This window comes from Tupaia chinensis, unplaced genomic scaffold (genome assembly GCF_000334495.1).
Source record: "Tupaia chinensis unplaced genomic scaffold, TupChi_1.0 Scaffold145814_1, whole genome shotgun sequence".
In the NCBI taxonomy this organism is placed as follows: Eukaryota; Metazoa; Chordata; class Mammalia; order Scandentia; family Tupaiidae; genus Tupaia; species Tupaia belangeri.
In genome coordinates, this window is record NW_006205672.1 from 2,737,734 (window position 1) to 2,750,828 (window position 13,095).

Consider the following 13,095-nt stretch of genomic DNA (forward strand, 5'->3'; position numbering starts at 1 on the left):
GGGGGGCGGAGGCGGGGCCGGAGTGTGGGGGGGCAGGTCTGCATTGCCGCTTCCCCTGGTACCCGGAGCAGTCGCCGCTGCCGCCTCAGCCCAGCGGCCGGGACCCCCGCCCGCATCGGGACTCCCTTACCGGGGGAACCCAGCCCAGGTGAGACCTCTCTCTGTCTCTCACCTTCACCCCGCCCCTTAGCAGAAGCATCCTTGCCTTGCAGCCATTTTATCCTCCGATGCTTTGATGCTTTGCTTTTGGGGAGGGTGACAGTCCCCTGGGGGGGGAGGGGAGGGGGCTGGTGGTTATTTGAAGATGGGAATGTGTTTCGGTTGTACGGTTCAAGATGTACATACGTGTGTGTGTGTGTGTGTGTGTGTGTGTGTGTGTATGTACGTGTCATGTTTTTCTCTACCTTAGCTCAGTCCCCAACACCCTCTCGGGAGATTAACGTGGTGGTGGGAATGGGGGTTGGGGGTTTTTAAGTGAGATGTGGCTCCCTCAAACTCCAGTCTCTCCCTTGCCTTGACCCCCCCCATGATAAATGACCTTGGCTGGGGCTGAGAATGGGCGCTGCCTCAGTCTGCCGCCTGGACTTGGGGGGCGCACGGGGAGGGAGTGGAGGAAGGGCAGGTGAAGGATGGAAGGAAGGGGAATGGCAGTTCTGGGTAGACAGAGGTGGGGAACGACCCAGGGTTGGGGGCGCCGATGGAGAGGGCAAGGGAGTTGCACTGGGTGCGGGGAAGGGGTGTTGAGTGATGGCGGGCATTTGTCCAACACCAGGACCAAGGGGAGGGCAGACGCTCAGGGAAGCGCTTTAGTTCATTTTAGGGGCTCGTGCCTCACATCAGAGCTGAGTCGAGGTGAGATGTGGGGTGGTGGTGGGGGGTGGTCGCCGCTAATGCTGTTCCGGGAGGTCTCTACGCCTGTGCCTGTGCGTGTGGAGGTCTCCCTACGCCCCTGCGTCCCTGCCCCTCCTTATTCCTCGGAGCGCATTCTCAGCTGACACCTTCGTTTTCCCCCTCAGAACTATGGGTGCTCCCATCTTCCTAACCCTGGAGTGGGATGGGGCGGGGGAGCGCAGCCTTGGCGTCCTGGGGTGGGGGCTGAGGCTCGATCAACCAGCTGTAATGGGGAGGGGCGCTCAGGCACCTCCCACATCCAACCCCCTCCGCCTGCCCTGCGGACGTTTTGATAAGTGACTGCTTCTTAATGACCTTGTTACCTTGTTAATGACTAGGGTGGCTGGGGATCTGGGTGGCCCCCAACGTCAAGGATTTGGTAAAAGGGGTTCTGGACTCCCCACCCCCCACCCAGGGCTAGGCGACTTGTTCTGAAGGAAGCATTTGCTCAGGGGTCCCTTGCCTCTCTCCACCTTATAACAAATTTCCTGGGCACATTTTTTTAGTCAGGCGAAGCCAGCCAGCCTTAAAGGACTGTGTAACCCCGAATCTCGTCTCCTCTAACCTCCACCTCTCCAAGTCTTGCCTTTCTCCCATAGGCAAGCCACCCTGTGCTGCTTTTGGGGCTAAAAATAGCGCCACTTCCTCACTAGCTCAAAGAATTTGTCTTCTCTCCCTCCTGACCTCCTGGGCTTGCTGGCCCTGGGGGAGCTGGCTGTTGAGCTCTCTCTCCTGCTGTGACAGTGGGAGACTTGTCTGTCCTCCATGTGCTCCCAGGGTAATGTCAACAGACATAGGGGGTGGCTTCTGGGAGGCCCACCTGCCCCTTTCGGAGTTTCCGGGAGATCCTGGTTAGCAAAGAAAGGAACATGAAGCAAATTGCCACACATGGAAAGGATTCCACAGTTCCCTCTCTTTTGCAGGAATGGTTGGGCCCTGAACCACGAAGAAGAAGACGTGACAAGGGTCACTGCTCTGGTCACTCTGGTCCACTGCTTGCATCTTTCCTGAGGGGCTAAGGCTCTGCTTGCCAGCGCTTCTCTCTGAACTACATAGTGTTCCCTCTTCTACTAGGGTGTGTGTGTGTGTGTGTGTGTGTGTGACATTTAATGAAGGCCCTGGATGGGTGGGAAGAGAAAGAGGAGGGATATTTTTAGTGGAATGATCTCTGATCAAAATCTAGACCTGCTTCCTCTGCTTCTGGGGGAAAAGGAGGACTACCCTATGCCTCTTTCTAGAGGCTATCTTTTTGGGGGGATGCTTAAGGCCCCCTTCGTTCTACACTAGCCTTCTACGCAATGCGGTATTTGTGGACTCCTTTTTTCCTTGACTCTTGGAGGAGGAGCAGAAAGGATTAGGGGGATTAGGAAGAGAAGCCCTGGAGGAAAGAGGTGCGACTATAGACCTTAAACCTCCTGTTGGAAACATATGAGTTTGATCAGTCATTTCCATTCCTCCCCCATCATAAAAGGGGGCCTGTGTATGACAGTCTGAAGGAGGATGGCCATAGCCAGTTACCCTCTCGGCCTTAGCTTTCAATCTGCCCTCTTCTCCATTCTTAGGTTCTACGTCCCCCTTTCTGGGGTCCTACCTTGCTTGTCTGGAGGGACCTAATGCAAGCCCAGTTGGTGGCCTCAGTTGAGGCAGAGAGGGGACTTAGGAGTCTCTGTTTGGGGAGGAAACAACAGTGTCTAAGTGTGTTCCCCTGCTTGTCCCTTGCTGCTTCTTGCTTCTTGCACATTGTTCAGTACACTAGGAAGGAAGGACTTGAATATTTATAGACACTGTGAGGTTAGAATCTCACACTGACTCTGTGCAACAGAGATTCTTTCCATGGAATTATCCCCAATTTACATATAAGGGCTTAGGAAGGCTAAGTAATCTGCCCAAGAACAGTCAGTAAGTGGCAGAGTTAGGATTTCAACACCAGCCATCTAAGTGTCAAGGGCTTCGCATAGAACCAGCGTTCTCCTTGCCAGTCTCCCTCTCTGCAGCTCACCCCAAAGAGCGCCCAGAGGCAGCTTTCGCGTTGGGACCTTGAAGGACCTCTTACTGTATCACTGGCACCACAAGAGTCATAGCTATTAGCGACCACTTTGTGTGTGCCAGATCCTTTGGCAAGGAGCTTGTATATATTATATGCCATTTAGTCCTTACTTTTCCCCTTTTTAATTTAAAGAAGAAACTGAAGCTGGGTTGTTCAGAAACACACCCGAGATCCCTCAGCTAGGAAGGCTAAAGGAGGGAGTCAAACCCAAATCCGGCTCTGGAAACCCGAACTTTTACCTACTCCGCTGTTGGGAGAAAATCCCTCCTAGCGAGTCCTGTAAACACGGAACCTGAGGGAGGGACTGTGGAAGCCCCACCTTCAGACGCCCTCCGTGGACGGACTGAAGGCGCTGATTGGAGGGCTTGTCCTCTTCGCGGCCTCCTCGAGCTCCGCCCCCTCCCAAAGGAAACCCGGACTAGACTAGGAGGTGAATCCTGGTTCCTCCTGTTTCCCGGTGTTGTTCTTTGTACTTTGGTGGTATAGCAAGGGATCTGAGCTTGATGTGCGACAGGGTCGGTGACCATGACTCTGGAGCAAATCCCATGGGCTGGTCTCTCCAAGGTCAAAGGAAGGGGACTTAGATGTGAGCGACCCACAGTTGGCCCAGATGGTGATCGCTCTGTACTGAGTTGGGGCCTGAAGGAAGCAAACAGACCATCGCTGTGCCATATGGTCCTGGCCAGGCTCTGGGCTAAGAAAGCTCTATATTGGCTTTCTTCAGCATCTTAGCACTCACAGCGTCCTTTCTCTCCCTCTTATTTTTCCCTAGGTCTCCAGAGGCTGGTGGGAAAGAAGCAGAAGGCCCTTTCTGAGTTACCCTGGCTCCGCAGCTCAGCCCCTCCATCCTGGCTCCCTCTCCCCTTCCCATTCCCCTGTCCCCCTTCCTCTCCCTTTCCCCGCCCACCCAACTAAACTGGGTATAGGCCAGGGCTCCTGCCCCTCCTTCTCTCTTCTGGACACTCACTGGGCAGGTCCGATTTCCTCTTATCCTGTGCCCAAAGATACTGGAACACACTGCAGCTAAGAAACGGGGGGGAGGGGTCTTCTCGACTCCACGAGTCTTGAGCAAAAAGCTGACAAAGCAGCAGGGAGTAGAGGAGATCCCGTGACGTGCCCCAAAGCCCACCATGGAAGAGGGCTTCCGAGACCGGGCAGCTTTCATCCGTGGGGCTAAAGACATTGCCAAGGAGGTCAAGAAGCATGCGGCCAAGAAGGTGGTGAAGGGTCTGGACAGAGTCCAGGACGAATATTCTCGCAGATCCTACTCTCGCTTTGAGGAGGAGGAGGATGACGACGACTACCCTGCCCCCGCTGACGGCTATTACCGAGGGGAAGGGGCCCAGGACGAGGAAGAAGGTGGTGCATCCAGTGATGCCACTGAAGGCCACGACGAGGATGATGAGATCTACGAGGGGGAATATCAGGGGATTCCCCGGGCAGAGTCTGGGGGCAAAGGCGAGCGGATGGCAGATGGGGCACCCCTGGCTGGGGCGAGGGGGGGCTTGAGTGATGGGGAGGGCCCTCCTGGGGGCCGGGGAGAGGCACAGCGGCGGAAAGAACGGGAAGAACTGGCCCAGCAGTATGAAGCTATCTTACGGGAATGTGGCCACGGCCGCTTCCAGTGGACACTGTATTTCGTGCTTGGTCTGGCGCTCATGGCTGATGGTGTGGAGGTCTTTGTGGTGGGCTTCGTGCTGCCCAGCGCCGAGAAAGACATGTGCCTGTCTGACTCCAACAAGGGCATGCTGGGTAAGACATGTTGTGGGGCACTCCAGCCCTTTTCTGCCCTGAACTCTGGAAGCACCCTTGTCCCTGGGAACTCCTGACCTTACCGGCTGGACTCCCTCAGTCTCTGCTCCTGAGATGTTCCCAGAGAGCTGATTTCTCTGTGCATGCTCCCCTCACTGTCAATTTCTTCTTCGGGGGCTGGATCAAAGTAAAGTGAAAGAGGGGCTTGGGCCAGTGGGTGGGTGGTGGTCTGCTTAGTTAGCTCTGCAGGTGGTGGTCCTGATGGGATGGCCCACTGTTTAATGCTTTTTTCATAGCCTTTCCTCTTATTCTCTTATTCCCCTAATGGGGAATAAGAAGCCAGTATTTAAACTTCCTTGTATAAATTGGGAAGTGCCGTAGTTTCCTTGTATAACATGGATTATACAAACTTCCTTGTATAATTTGGGGTGGCGGAGGTAAGAGAAGGTCCTGGTTCTTTGGCCAGAGAAGCTGCTTACACTTGCTCTCAGACTTGGGAGTGTCCAGGAGCCAGGGAGTGGTCTCTGTTGGCCCCTCCTGATAGAGATCCTGAAGGAGAAAACCCCCTAGGGTAACTGAGAAAGGATCTAGGCCTTGTTTTGCTACAAAATTGCCTTGGGATCTTAGATAGGTCTCCTCCTAGGGCATGGGTAAAGTGCAAAGTTTGGAGTAGATTTTTTTTTCTTTTTCGAGAGATTTTTGCTATAGGGTGTGCAGCTTGCCAGAGAGACAAAGAGACAGAAAGCAAGAAATCACCCCACAGGGAAGATGGCCACACCACAATCCCTTCTCCTCCATTCTCCTCTCGGCATTTTGGGCATGCATGTACATGCACCTGGCATGAGTTTTAAGCTGCCTGGTTCAGGAATTGAACTGTGGTTGGGAGTCCAGCGACGTAGTATTTACATCATCTGCTGGTCCCTGGAGTAGATGATTTTTTAAAAGACTATTAAAAATTTGTTTTTCTTTATTCATGAGAGAGAGCATGTGTGTACATGAGAGAGAGGGAGAGAGATGCTTCCTCTCTATTTCTGGGGGTCTGGTCACCCTGTGATCCCCTTCTTCTAGTTCCCTAGCCCATCCAATCTGGGGCACTTGGGTGTGGACAGCATGTCTTAGTCTGTCTGAGCTGGGGATTCCATGCCAGGTAGCCATGTGAGATCCTGCCCCTCACAAGTATCATGTTACCACTATACCGTGGAGCTGTCCTGTGGAGTAGAGGATTTTAAGCTCTATTTCAACCCTGATTTTATGAAGGAAGTAAGAAATAGGAAAGTCTGAGGACTAGAAGTGTTGGGACAGGAAGGAGTAAAAGATGGATTCTGTGCAGGGGATTCCCTGGGAGGATTGAGGGAATTCGAGCCTATTTCCTAAAGAATGATAGAAAGCCCTCCTGCTGCTTTGAAAGCATAAAGTGGAGAGGACAGAGAGGATCCTGGAGGGTCTGGGAATCTAGGCAGATCCATTCCCACTTCTAGGTGAGCCAGGGACTGGGTGTCATGTATGCGAGTGTGTGACAGAATGTCAGAGAGAATGAGGAGGTGAGGAGGAAGAGAGAGGGAGAATCGCACAACTCTGGGGTCTCCCATATCTGCATTTCTACCTTTGAACCCCTGACCTGCAGAGATGACTTTCTGTCTTTGCTTACACAATTCATGTTCTCTCACTCTACTTTCATCTCTGAGTAGACTTAGCTTCTAGAAGTTCTGTAGATCCTTGACCCATCAGGCTGCAGTTTCAGCTCCCTTAATACTCAGCAAGTGGGAGAACTGAGTTGTGTCTGCTCAATTGAGATGCCCCTCTGCCTCGTCTTCCTCCTCTTTCCAGGTCTCATCGTCTACCTGGGCATGATGGTGGGCGCCTTCCTCTGGGGAGGTCTGGCTGATCGGCTGGGTCGGAGACAGTGTCTACTCATCTCGCTCTCAGTCAACAGCGTCTTTGCCTTCTTCTCCTCCTTCGTTCAGGGTTATGGCACGTTCCTCTTCTGCCGCCTCCTTTCTGGAGTTGGGTGAGTGTCCAGCTCCTAAGGCCCTTGAGACAGATGGTACCTTGGCCACCATTATGTCTTTAGGGCTCCGCACAGCATCAGGCAGACATACCACATGTACCTCGACTATGTGTGAGTTAAATGAATGAATGAATGACCCCCTCCCCCGCCCTGCCCAATCTTCTGGCCAGCTTCCCCTGGTCTAGGCCTGTCTGTTGCCATCTAGAAGGTTGTTTCATATCTGGTCCACTCTTGAGTCCTCCGGCCTACCTCCAGTCCCGCTTCTAAACCTGCCTCCATGAGGAGGCCTAGCGGGCCTTTGCCGCACCCTTGGCCCCTGTGAGCCACAGTTATCCCTCCCAGAGTCTCCATAGTTCCTGCATTTGCCCATGTACCCTGTTAACAGTTGTATCTGCTGTGACTCTGGAGCTCCCACCCATGCACTTCCTCGAGCACCAGCAGGCCCTCCTCTCTCTGAGCCCCTTCTGACTTGTTCCCATAACACCTGCCCTCAGATTCCTCTTTACTCATCTTTTTCTTCTGATGATTTTCCCCCCTACTTTTCCAACAGTCTTCCCTCTCTTCCAACTCCGTGGTTATCGTCAAGATTTACTGTTTGTTCCTTCCCTTTCCCTGAGTCCTCCTTGCCTCTTTCCCACAGTACCAGAGAGGGCTGGTGAGCGGAGCTGGTTGGGCACTATATGTGAGATGGGTTCTCTCAGTCTGCAAGATCAAAGGGCGCTGGGGACCCAGAGCACTTGGGATCTGGAATATGGCCTCTCTGTTCTAATGCTGAGTTCTTGAAATACCCTCCAGGATCGGGGGGTCCATCCCCATTGTCTTCTCCTATTTCTCGGAGTTTCTGGCCCAGGAGAAACGCGGGGAGCACCTGAGCTGGCTCTGCATGTTTTGGATGATCGGTGGAGTGTATGCAGCTGCCATGGCCTGGGCCATCATTCCCCACTATGGTGAGCAGCCCTAGAAATCCACCCTAGCTCTGTCCCTCCTCCTCTTCTCGTGTCCCTGTGTGGGAGCTCCCAGCCTCTGGTGCCTCTCTGCTGATGCCGTGCCTCTGTCCCCGCCAGGGTGGAGTTTTCAGATGGGTTCTGCTTACCAGTTCCACAGCTGGAGGGTCTTTGTCCTTGTCTGCGCCTTTCCTTCTGTGTTTGCCATCGGGGCTCTGACCACACAGCCTGAGAGCCCCCGCTTCTTCCTGGAGGTGAATGGGGCTGGGGCTGGGCGGGGCTGGGCAGGGGAGAGGGCAGCGGGGGCTCCCGTGTTTAAATACCCACTGTGGGCTTGAGTCGATGCTGTGTGGTGGCCTTCTTTCTGCACAGAGTCCGTGCTCTGGGGAACTTTATCTTGCCTCCTTTGTCTCCAGAGGGTCTGTGTGGTTGGAGAAGTCAGGGCACCTGTTCAACTATGGATGGCTTAAAATGTTGCAGGCAGGGCCCTTGAAGGCCTAGCGCTGACTTTACAGCTCAGTGGAAGTTCCTGCCCTCCTTTCTCCTCCTCCAACTACACCTTGGTCTGCAGGGTCAGGATGCTGCCCCTTCTCTGTCCACGCACTTGCCCGTGACTGCTCTTGGCAGTTTTTTTCCACTGTACCAGGGAGTCCCCAGGACCTGTGCTTGCATTTGCCCCCTGGGCCTCCCCCGCCCCGTCCCACTCTCGCCTCAGTCTGGTTACGTCTTGCTCTACCCCAGCTTGGGCCCTTTCAGAGTGGGCGATGCATGTCATAGGTCAGGGGGCTGGAGGGGGGCTTTCTGTGCCCTGTAGCTCCTGAAACCAGGCGGAGGGAGGGGGTCTGTAACGCTGGGTTGGAGAGGGGCTGACCTGGATGTGGGGGTTATGTCTGTGGCTCTAGAACGGGAAGCATGATGAGGCCTGGATGGTGCTGAAGCAGGTTCATGACACCAACATGCGAGCCAAGGGGCATCCTGAGCGCGTGTTCTCAGTAAGCCGCAGCCCTCCCCACCGCAGCCCCAGCGCCCACTTGCCCCTCTCGGGATACCCTGTGTTCCCAGATAGCTCAGACCACTCTACCCCATAGATTCGTAGGGTATCATATCCACCCCCTGCCTCCCATTATGCTACTGCGGGGGACACTGAGGCACCTGGAAGGGGTTGGGAAATACAGGGTGCATGACTGTTCACTTCTTCTCTTGACCCCAGGTAACCCACATTAAGACGATTCACCAGGAGGATGAACTGATTGAGATCCAGTCAGACACAGGGACCTGGTACCAGCGCTGGGGGGTCCGGGCCTTGAGCCTGGGGGGGCAGGTAATGGGGAAGGGATGGTGGAGAGAGAGAAGGGCATGGAAAAGGTGGAAAGGAAGGCAGGGCCTGCGCCTATGTGTGGGGATGATGGACGAACTGAAGGGAGGTGGCAGGCTGAAAAATGGGGACCTGTCGATGCCACCGCCTGCCTTTGCTCTGTCCCTTGTAGGTTTGGGGGAATTTCCTCTCCTGTTTTGGTCCAGAATATCGACGCATCACTCTGATGATGATGGGTGTGTGGTTCACCATGTCGTTCAGGTGAGGGGTGGTGGGCTGAGAGAGGTGGGGAAGATGAAGGTGAGGGGGTGAATAATGAGGGAAAGCTGTTCAGACCTCATGCCCCACCCGGCTCCGCTACTTCGTCTATTCATTCAATGTGTATTACAGCCAGCTCAGTGTTAGTTTCTACCCCGTGCCGGTACTGCGCTGGCTGGAAGTAGACGTGGTCCCAGTCTTCATGGAGTTGACGTCTTGGTCAGGGAGCAAGGCCAACATAAACAGTGTGACAAGTGCCATGGTGGGGAAGGGCCGAGCGTGTGGGCCCTGGGTGTGGGCCTAAGTCCTAAAAGATGAATGAGAGTTGGATGGACTGAGGGCTTGGGCGTGGGGGAGTGTTTTAGGCAGAGGGACAGCAAATGCCTGGGAGGTAAGAGCGTGGTGAGTAGGGGAGAAGAACCTTAGGTCCCCAGAACCACACACCACCTGGTGAAAGAAGTCATGAGCGATGAGGTTGGAGGTGAGCAAAGGCCTCATATAGGCTGGTCTGGACTGCCTGGTTCTAATCTCGGAGTCCTCGCCTTTGACTCTTCAGCTACTACGGCCTGACCGTCTGGTTTCCTGACATGATCCGCCATCTCCAGGCGGTGGACTATGCAGCCCGCACCAAAGTGTTCCCCGGAGAGCGCGTGGAGCACGTGACTTTCAACTTCACGCTGGAGAATCAGATCCACCGAGGAGGGCAGTACTTCAATGACAAGTATGTGGGGACCTTTAAACTTCACTCCTCCCTGGTCCCTTTCACTCCTTGTCTCTTCTATGAGCCTGGGAGTTCAAGATCAGGGGTTTGAGGGGCAGATATCTGTGGTTCTTCCTCAATGCAGAGCTTCCTATTCTTTCACTGAGGGAGTGAGTCTTGGAGGAGGGTGTGAGGATGAGGGGAAGCGTCTCTCACCATCCTGGCCTTACAGGTTCATTGGGCTGCGTCTGAAGTCAGTGTCCTTCGAGGATTCCCTGTTCGAGGAGTGTTATTTCGAGGATGTCACATCCAGCAACACGTTTTTCCGCAACTGCACATTCATCAACACTGTGTTCTATAACACGGGTAAGGTGGGGCGGCTGCTGGGTATTGGACCGCAGGGTCAGGGGGAGTCTGGATGAGGGGAGAAAGGCCTTTTCTCATTCACCAGCTTAGGGTTCTCAAGATGAATACCCTCTGGAGTCCTGGGGAAAAGGGAAATGGGAGTTACTAGCTACCACCAAAAATTGGGAAAATTTAATGGATATTGGACATTTTCCTGTGATAGAATATCTGACAGAAACATCAAGTTTCTTCGCCTTTGGCTGGCATCATAATAATTTAGCGTGGTAGTGTTAATTTTTTTTTTTTTTTTTTGGAGAGGTTTTTGCTATAGGGTGTGTGTGCTTGCCAGGACACAGAGAGACAGAGAGACAAAGGGAGAAATCACCCCCCAGAGCGGATGGCCACGCCACAATCCCTTCTCCTCCACTCTCCTCTTGGGATCTTGGGCACGCATGCACACGCACCCAGTGTGAGTTTAAGCCACCGGGTTCGAGACTCGAACCGTGGTCGACTACATGGGAGTCCAGCTACGTAGCCATTATGTCAACTGCTGGTCCTGGTAGTATTAATTTTTAAAGAGGGCATAAATAATTGAAGACGGTCTGTGGGAGAAAGAAAACTAATGAAAGGGATATGTGGTAGACAAAAGGTCGGGGATCCTTAATCCACTTCTTTAACAGTGACTCTCAAACCCTATGTACACAAACCATTGTTTTTTCTGAGCTACACTAAGGTTTTCTCCCTCTAAATGGAGTACTAGATGTGTTTTTCCTACCTTGCAGGAAAACAACAGTAGATACAATTTTTTTTGTTACTGAGTCATTGGAAAAGTCATGACACATTTTTGCATAGGAGAACATAGAAAAAATACATCATGACTTTTCTGATGACCCAGTATTTTAATCTTTTTTTTCTCAGAAAAATGCCCTAATCCCATGGCACTGCTATGGCTTATAGTCAGTAAGGACTGACAAAGAGAATGAACAGGAAGCAAAGACTATGAATGGGAAAACTTGGAAATGGTCACATGTTTGATACATTATGGTCATTCTCTGCTGTAAAGATTCCTAGTTCCCAGGACCAGCAGTTAGCGTAATTGCTATGTCGTTGGACTCCCATGTAGTCGACCACGGTTTGAGTCCCTGACCTGGTGGCTTAAATGCACACCGGGTGTGTGTGTGTGTGCACCAAGATCCTGAGGGAAGAATGGAGGAGAAGGGATTGTGGCATGGCCATCCCCCCTGGGGGGGGATTTCTCGCTTTCTGTATCTCTGCTTTCTCTGTCTTTCTGGGGACAACGTGCCCATAAAAAAAAAAAAAAAAAAAAAAAAAAAACTCTCAAAAAAAAAAATTCTTAGTTCCCATGGTGATATTATTTGATGTTTTGTAATGAGTGCCCCGATTTTGAAAGTCCCTCCATGCTGACCCCCCACAAAGGCAGAGCCCTGAGTCATAAACAGTAGCAGCCTCCCTGTCACATTTGCTATTATGACTGCCTGCCTGTCTTGACCTACACCCCCAGACCTGTTTGAGTACAAGTTTGTGAACAGCCGACTGGTGAACAGCACCTTCCTGCACAACAAGGAGGGCTGCCCGCTAGATGTGACGGGGACAGGCGAAGGGGCCTACATGGTGTACTTTGTCAGCTTCTTGGGGACGCTGGCTGTGCTTCCTGGGAATATCGTGTCTGCCCTGCTCATGGACAAGATTGGCAGGCTCCGAATGCTTGGTAAGGGGACAGGCTGGGGGGCGGGGGGTGCTGGTGGATCAGAACTAATTGCCAGGGGCCGGGAGCCGGGGAGGCTGTCAACAGGCTTCTGACCTTAGGGTGTGCAAGATTGGGGGGGGGTGTCTCTATCAGGTTTTCTGTTGAGGGGCTGCTGCAGGATGGGGTGGGTCCTGCACAGAAGCTTCTCCAAGGGGTAAAGAAGGTAGGCAGAAGGGCATGTGCTTGGATCACAGGTTTTGAGGATGTGAGTTTGAGTCTCAGCCCCACCACCTCCCCTGGGCAAGTTATTTAACGTCTCTGAGCCTGGCCGTCATCTACAAAATGGAGGTGGTGATGGTACCTGTCTCGTAGGACCGATGTTTTAGATCAGTGCACGTAAAGCATCAGTCAGTTGCTCGGCCTGTCGCTGGCACTGAATTAATAGCTGTTACTGATTATTAATAAACAAGCAGCTAATATAAGGGAGGTTGAGGATGAGTGAAAAGCCTTCCTTCCAGAGAGCGAGGGGAGAGGAAAGCCCTGTCCCGTGCTGTCTCAGAGCTCGCTGATGGGACAAGGTGGGCTATGGGAGGGTTTCACTGTGGGGGGAGGCTCACAGTGCTCTCTCCTGTCCCTGCTCCAGCTGGCTCCAGCGTGATGTCCTGTGTCTCCTGCTTCTTCCTGTCTTTCGGGAACAGTGAGTCGGCCATGATCGCTCTGCTCTGCCTCTTTGGGGGCGTCAGCATTGCATCCTGGAACGCGCTGGACGTGTTGACTGTCGAGCTCTACCCCTCGGACAAGAGGTGTTGGAGTGGAGGGGGGTCAGGGCCGTGGGTATAGGGCACAAAGGGCAGGGCGGGGATGGGGCTGCGTGGGAAGTGTCTCTAGGGATGAGGACACACATTCTTGTTGAGTTCCTCCTCTAAAAGCTGCTATCTTCCCTATCTGGTCCTTGAAGCCTTAACAATTAGGTTGTCCAGAAAATCATGTATTTTTCTACACAAATATGCATCCTGACTTTCGTGGTAACCCAATATTAACCTCATTTTCTGGTTTCCTTTCCCCCTTGTCTCCCAACGGCACATTCCTCCCTCTCCGACCTCTCCTTCCTCCCTCCCTTCCCCCCC

The 13,095-nt window shown here is 53.1% G+C and overlaps 1 protein-coding gene across 2 annotated transcripts in view; it reads left to right on the forward strand.

Moving 5' to 3' along the window:
- Window positions 1-26: 26 nt before the first annotated feature.
- Window positions 27-13,095, forward strand: part of SV2A (synaptic vesicle glycoprotein 2A) — a 13,972-nt gene continuing 903 nt past the window's right edge. Inside the window, exons 1-12 of one of the 2 annotated variants that reach the window (XM_006168495.2) lie at window positions 27-148; window positions 3,711-4,690; window positions 6,518-6,698; window positions 7,494-7,645; window positions 7,763-7,896; window positions 8,545-8,634; window positions 8,853-8,963; window positions 9,130-9,218; window positions 9,772-9,936; window positions 10,148-10,281; window positions 11,783-11,989; window positions 12,612-12,771. In XM_006168495.2, coding sequence (XP_006168557.1) covers window positions 4,069-4,690; window positions 6,518-6,698; window positions 7,494-7,645; window positions 7,763-7,896; window positions 8,545-8,634; window positions 8,853-8,963; window positions 9,130-9,218; window positions 9,772-9,936; window positions 10,148-10,281; window positions 11,783-11,989; window positions 12,612-12,771 — 2,045 coding nt within the window. In that variant the 5' untranslated portion in view covers window positions 27-148; window positions 3,711-4,068. Of the gene's footprint in view, window positions 149-1,835; window positions 1,967-3,710; window positions 4,691-6,517; window positions 6,699-7,493; window positions 7,646-7,762; window positions 7,897-8,544; window positions 8,635-8,852; window positions 8,964-9,129; window positions 9,219-9,771; window positions 9,937-10,147; window positions 10,282-11,782; window positions 11,990-12,611; window positions 12,772-13,095 lie in introns of those variants that run through there. The other variant, XM_006168496.3, reaches the window with a different exon arrangement.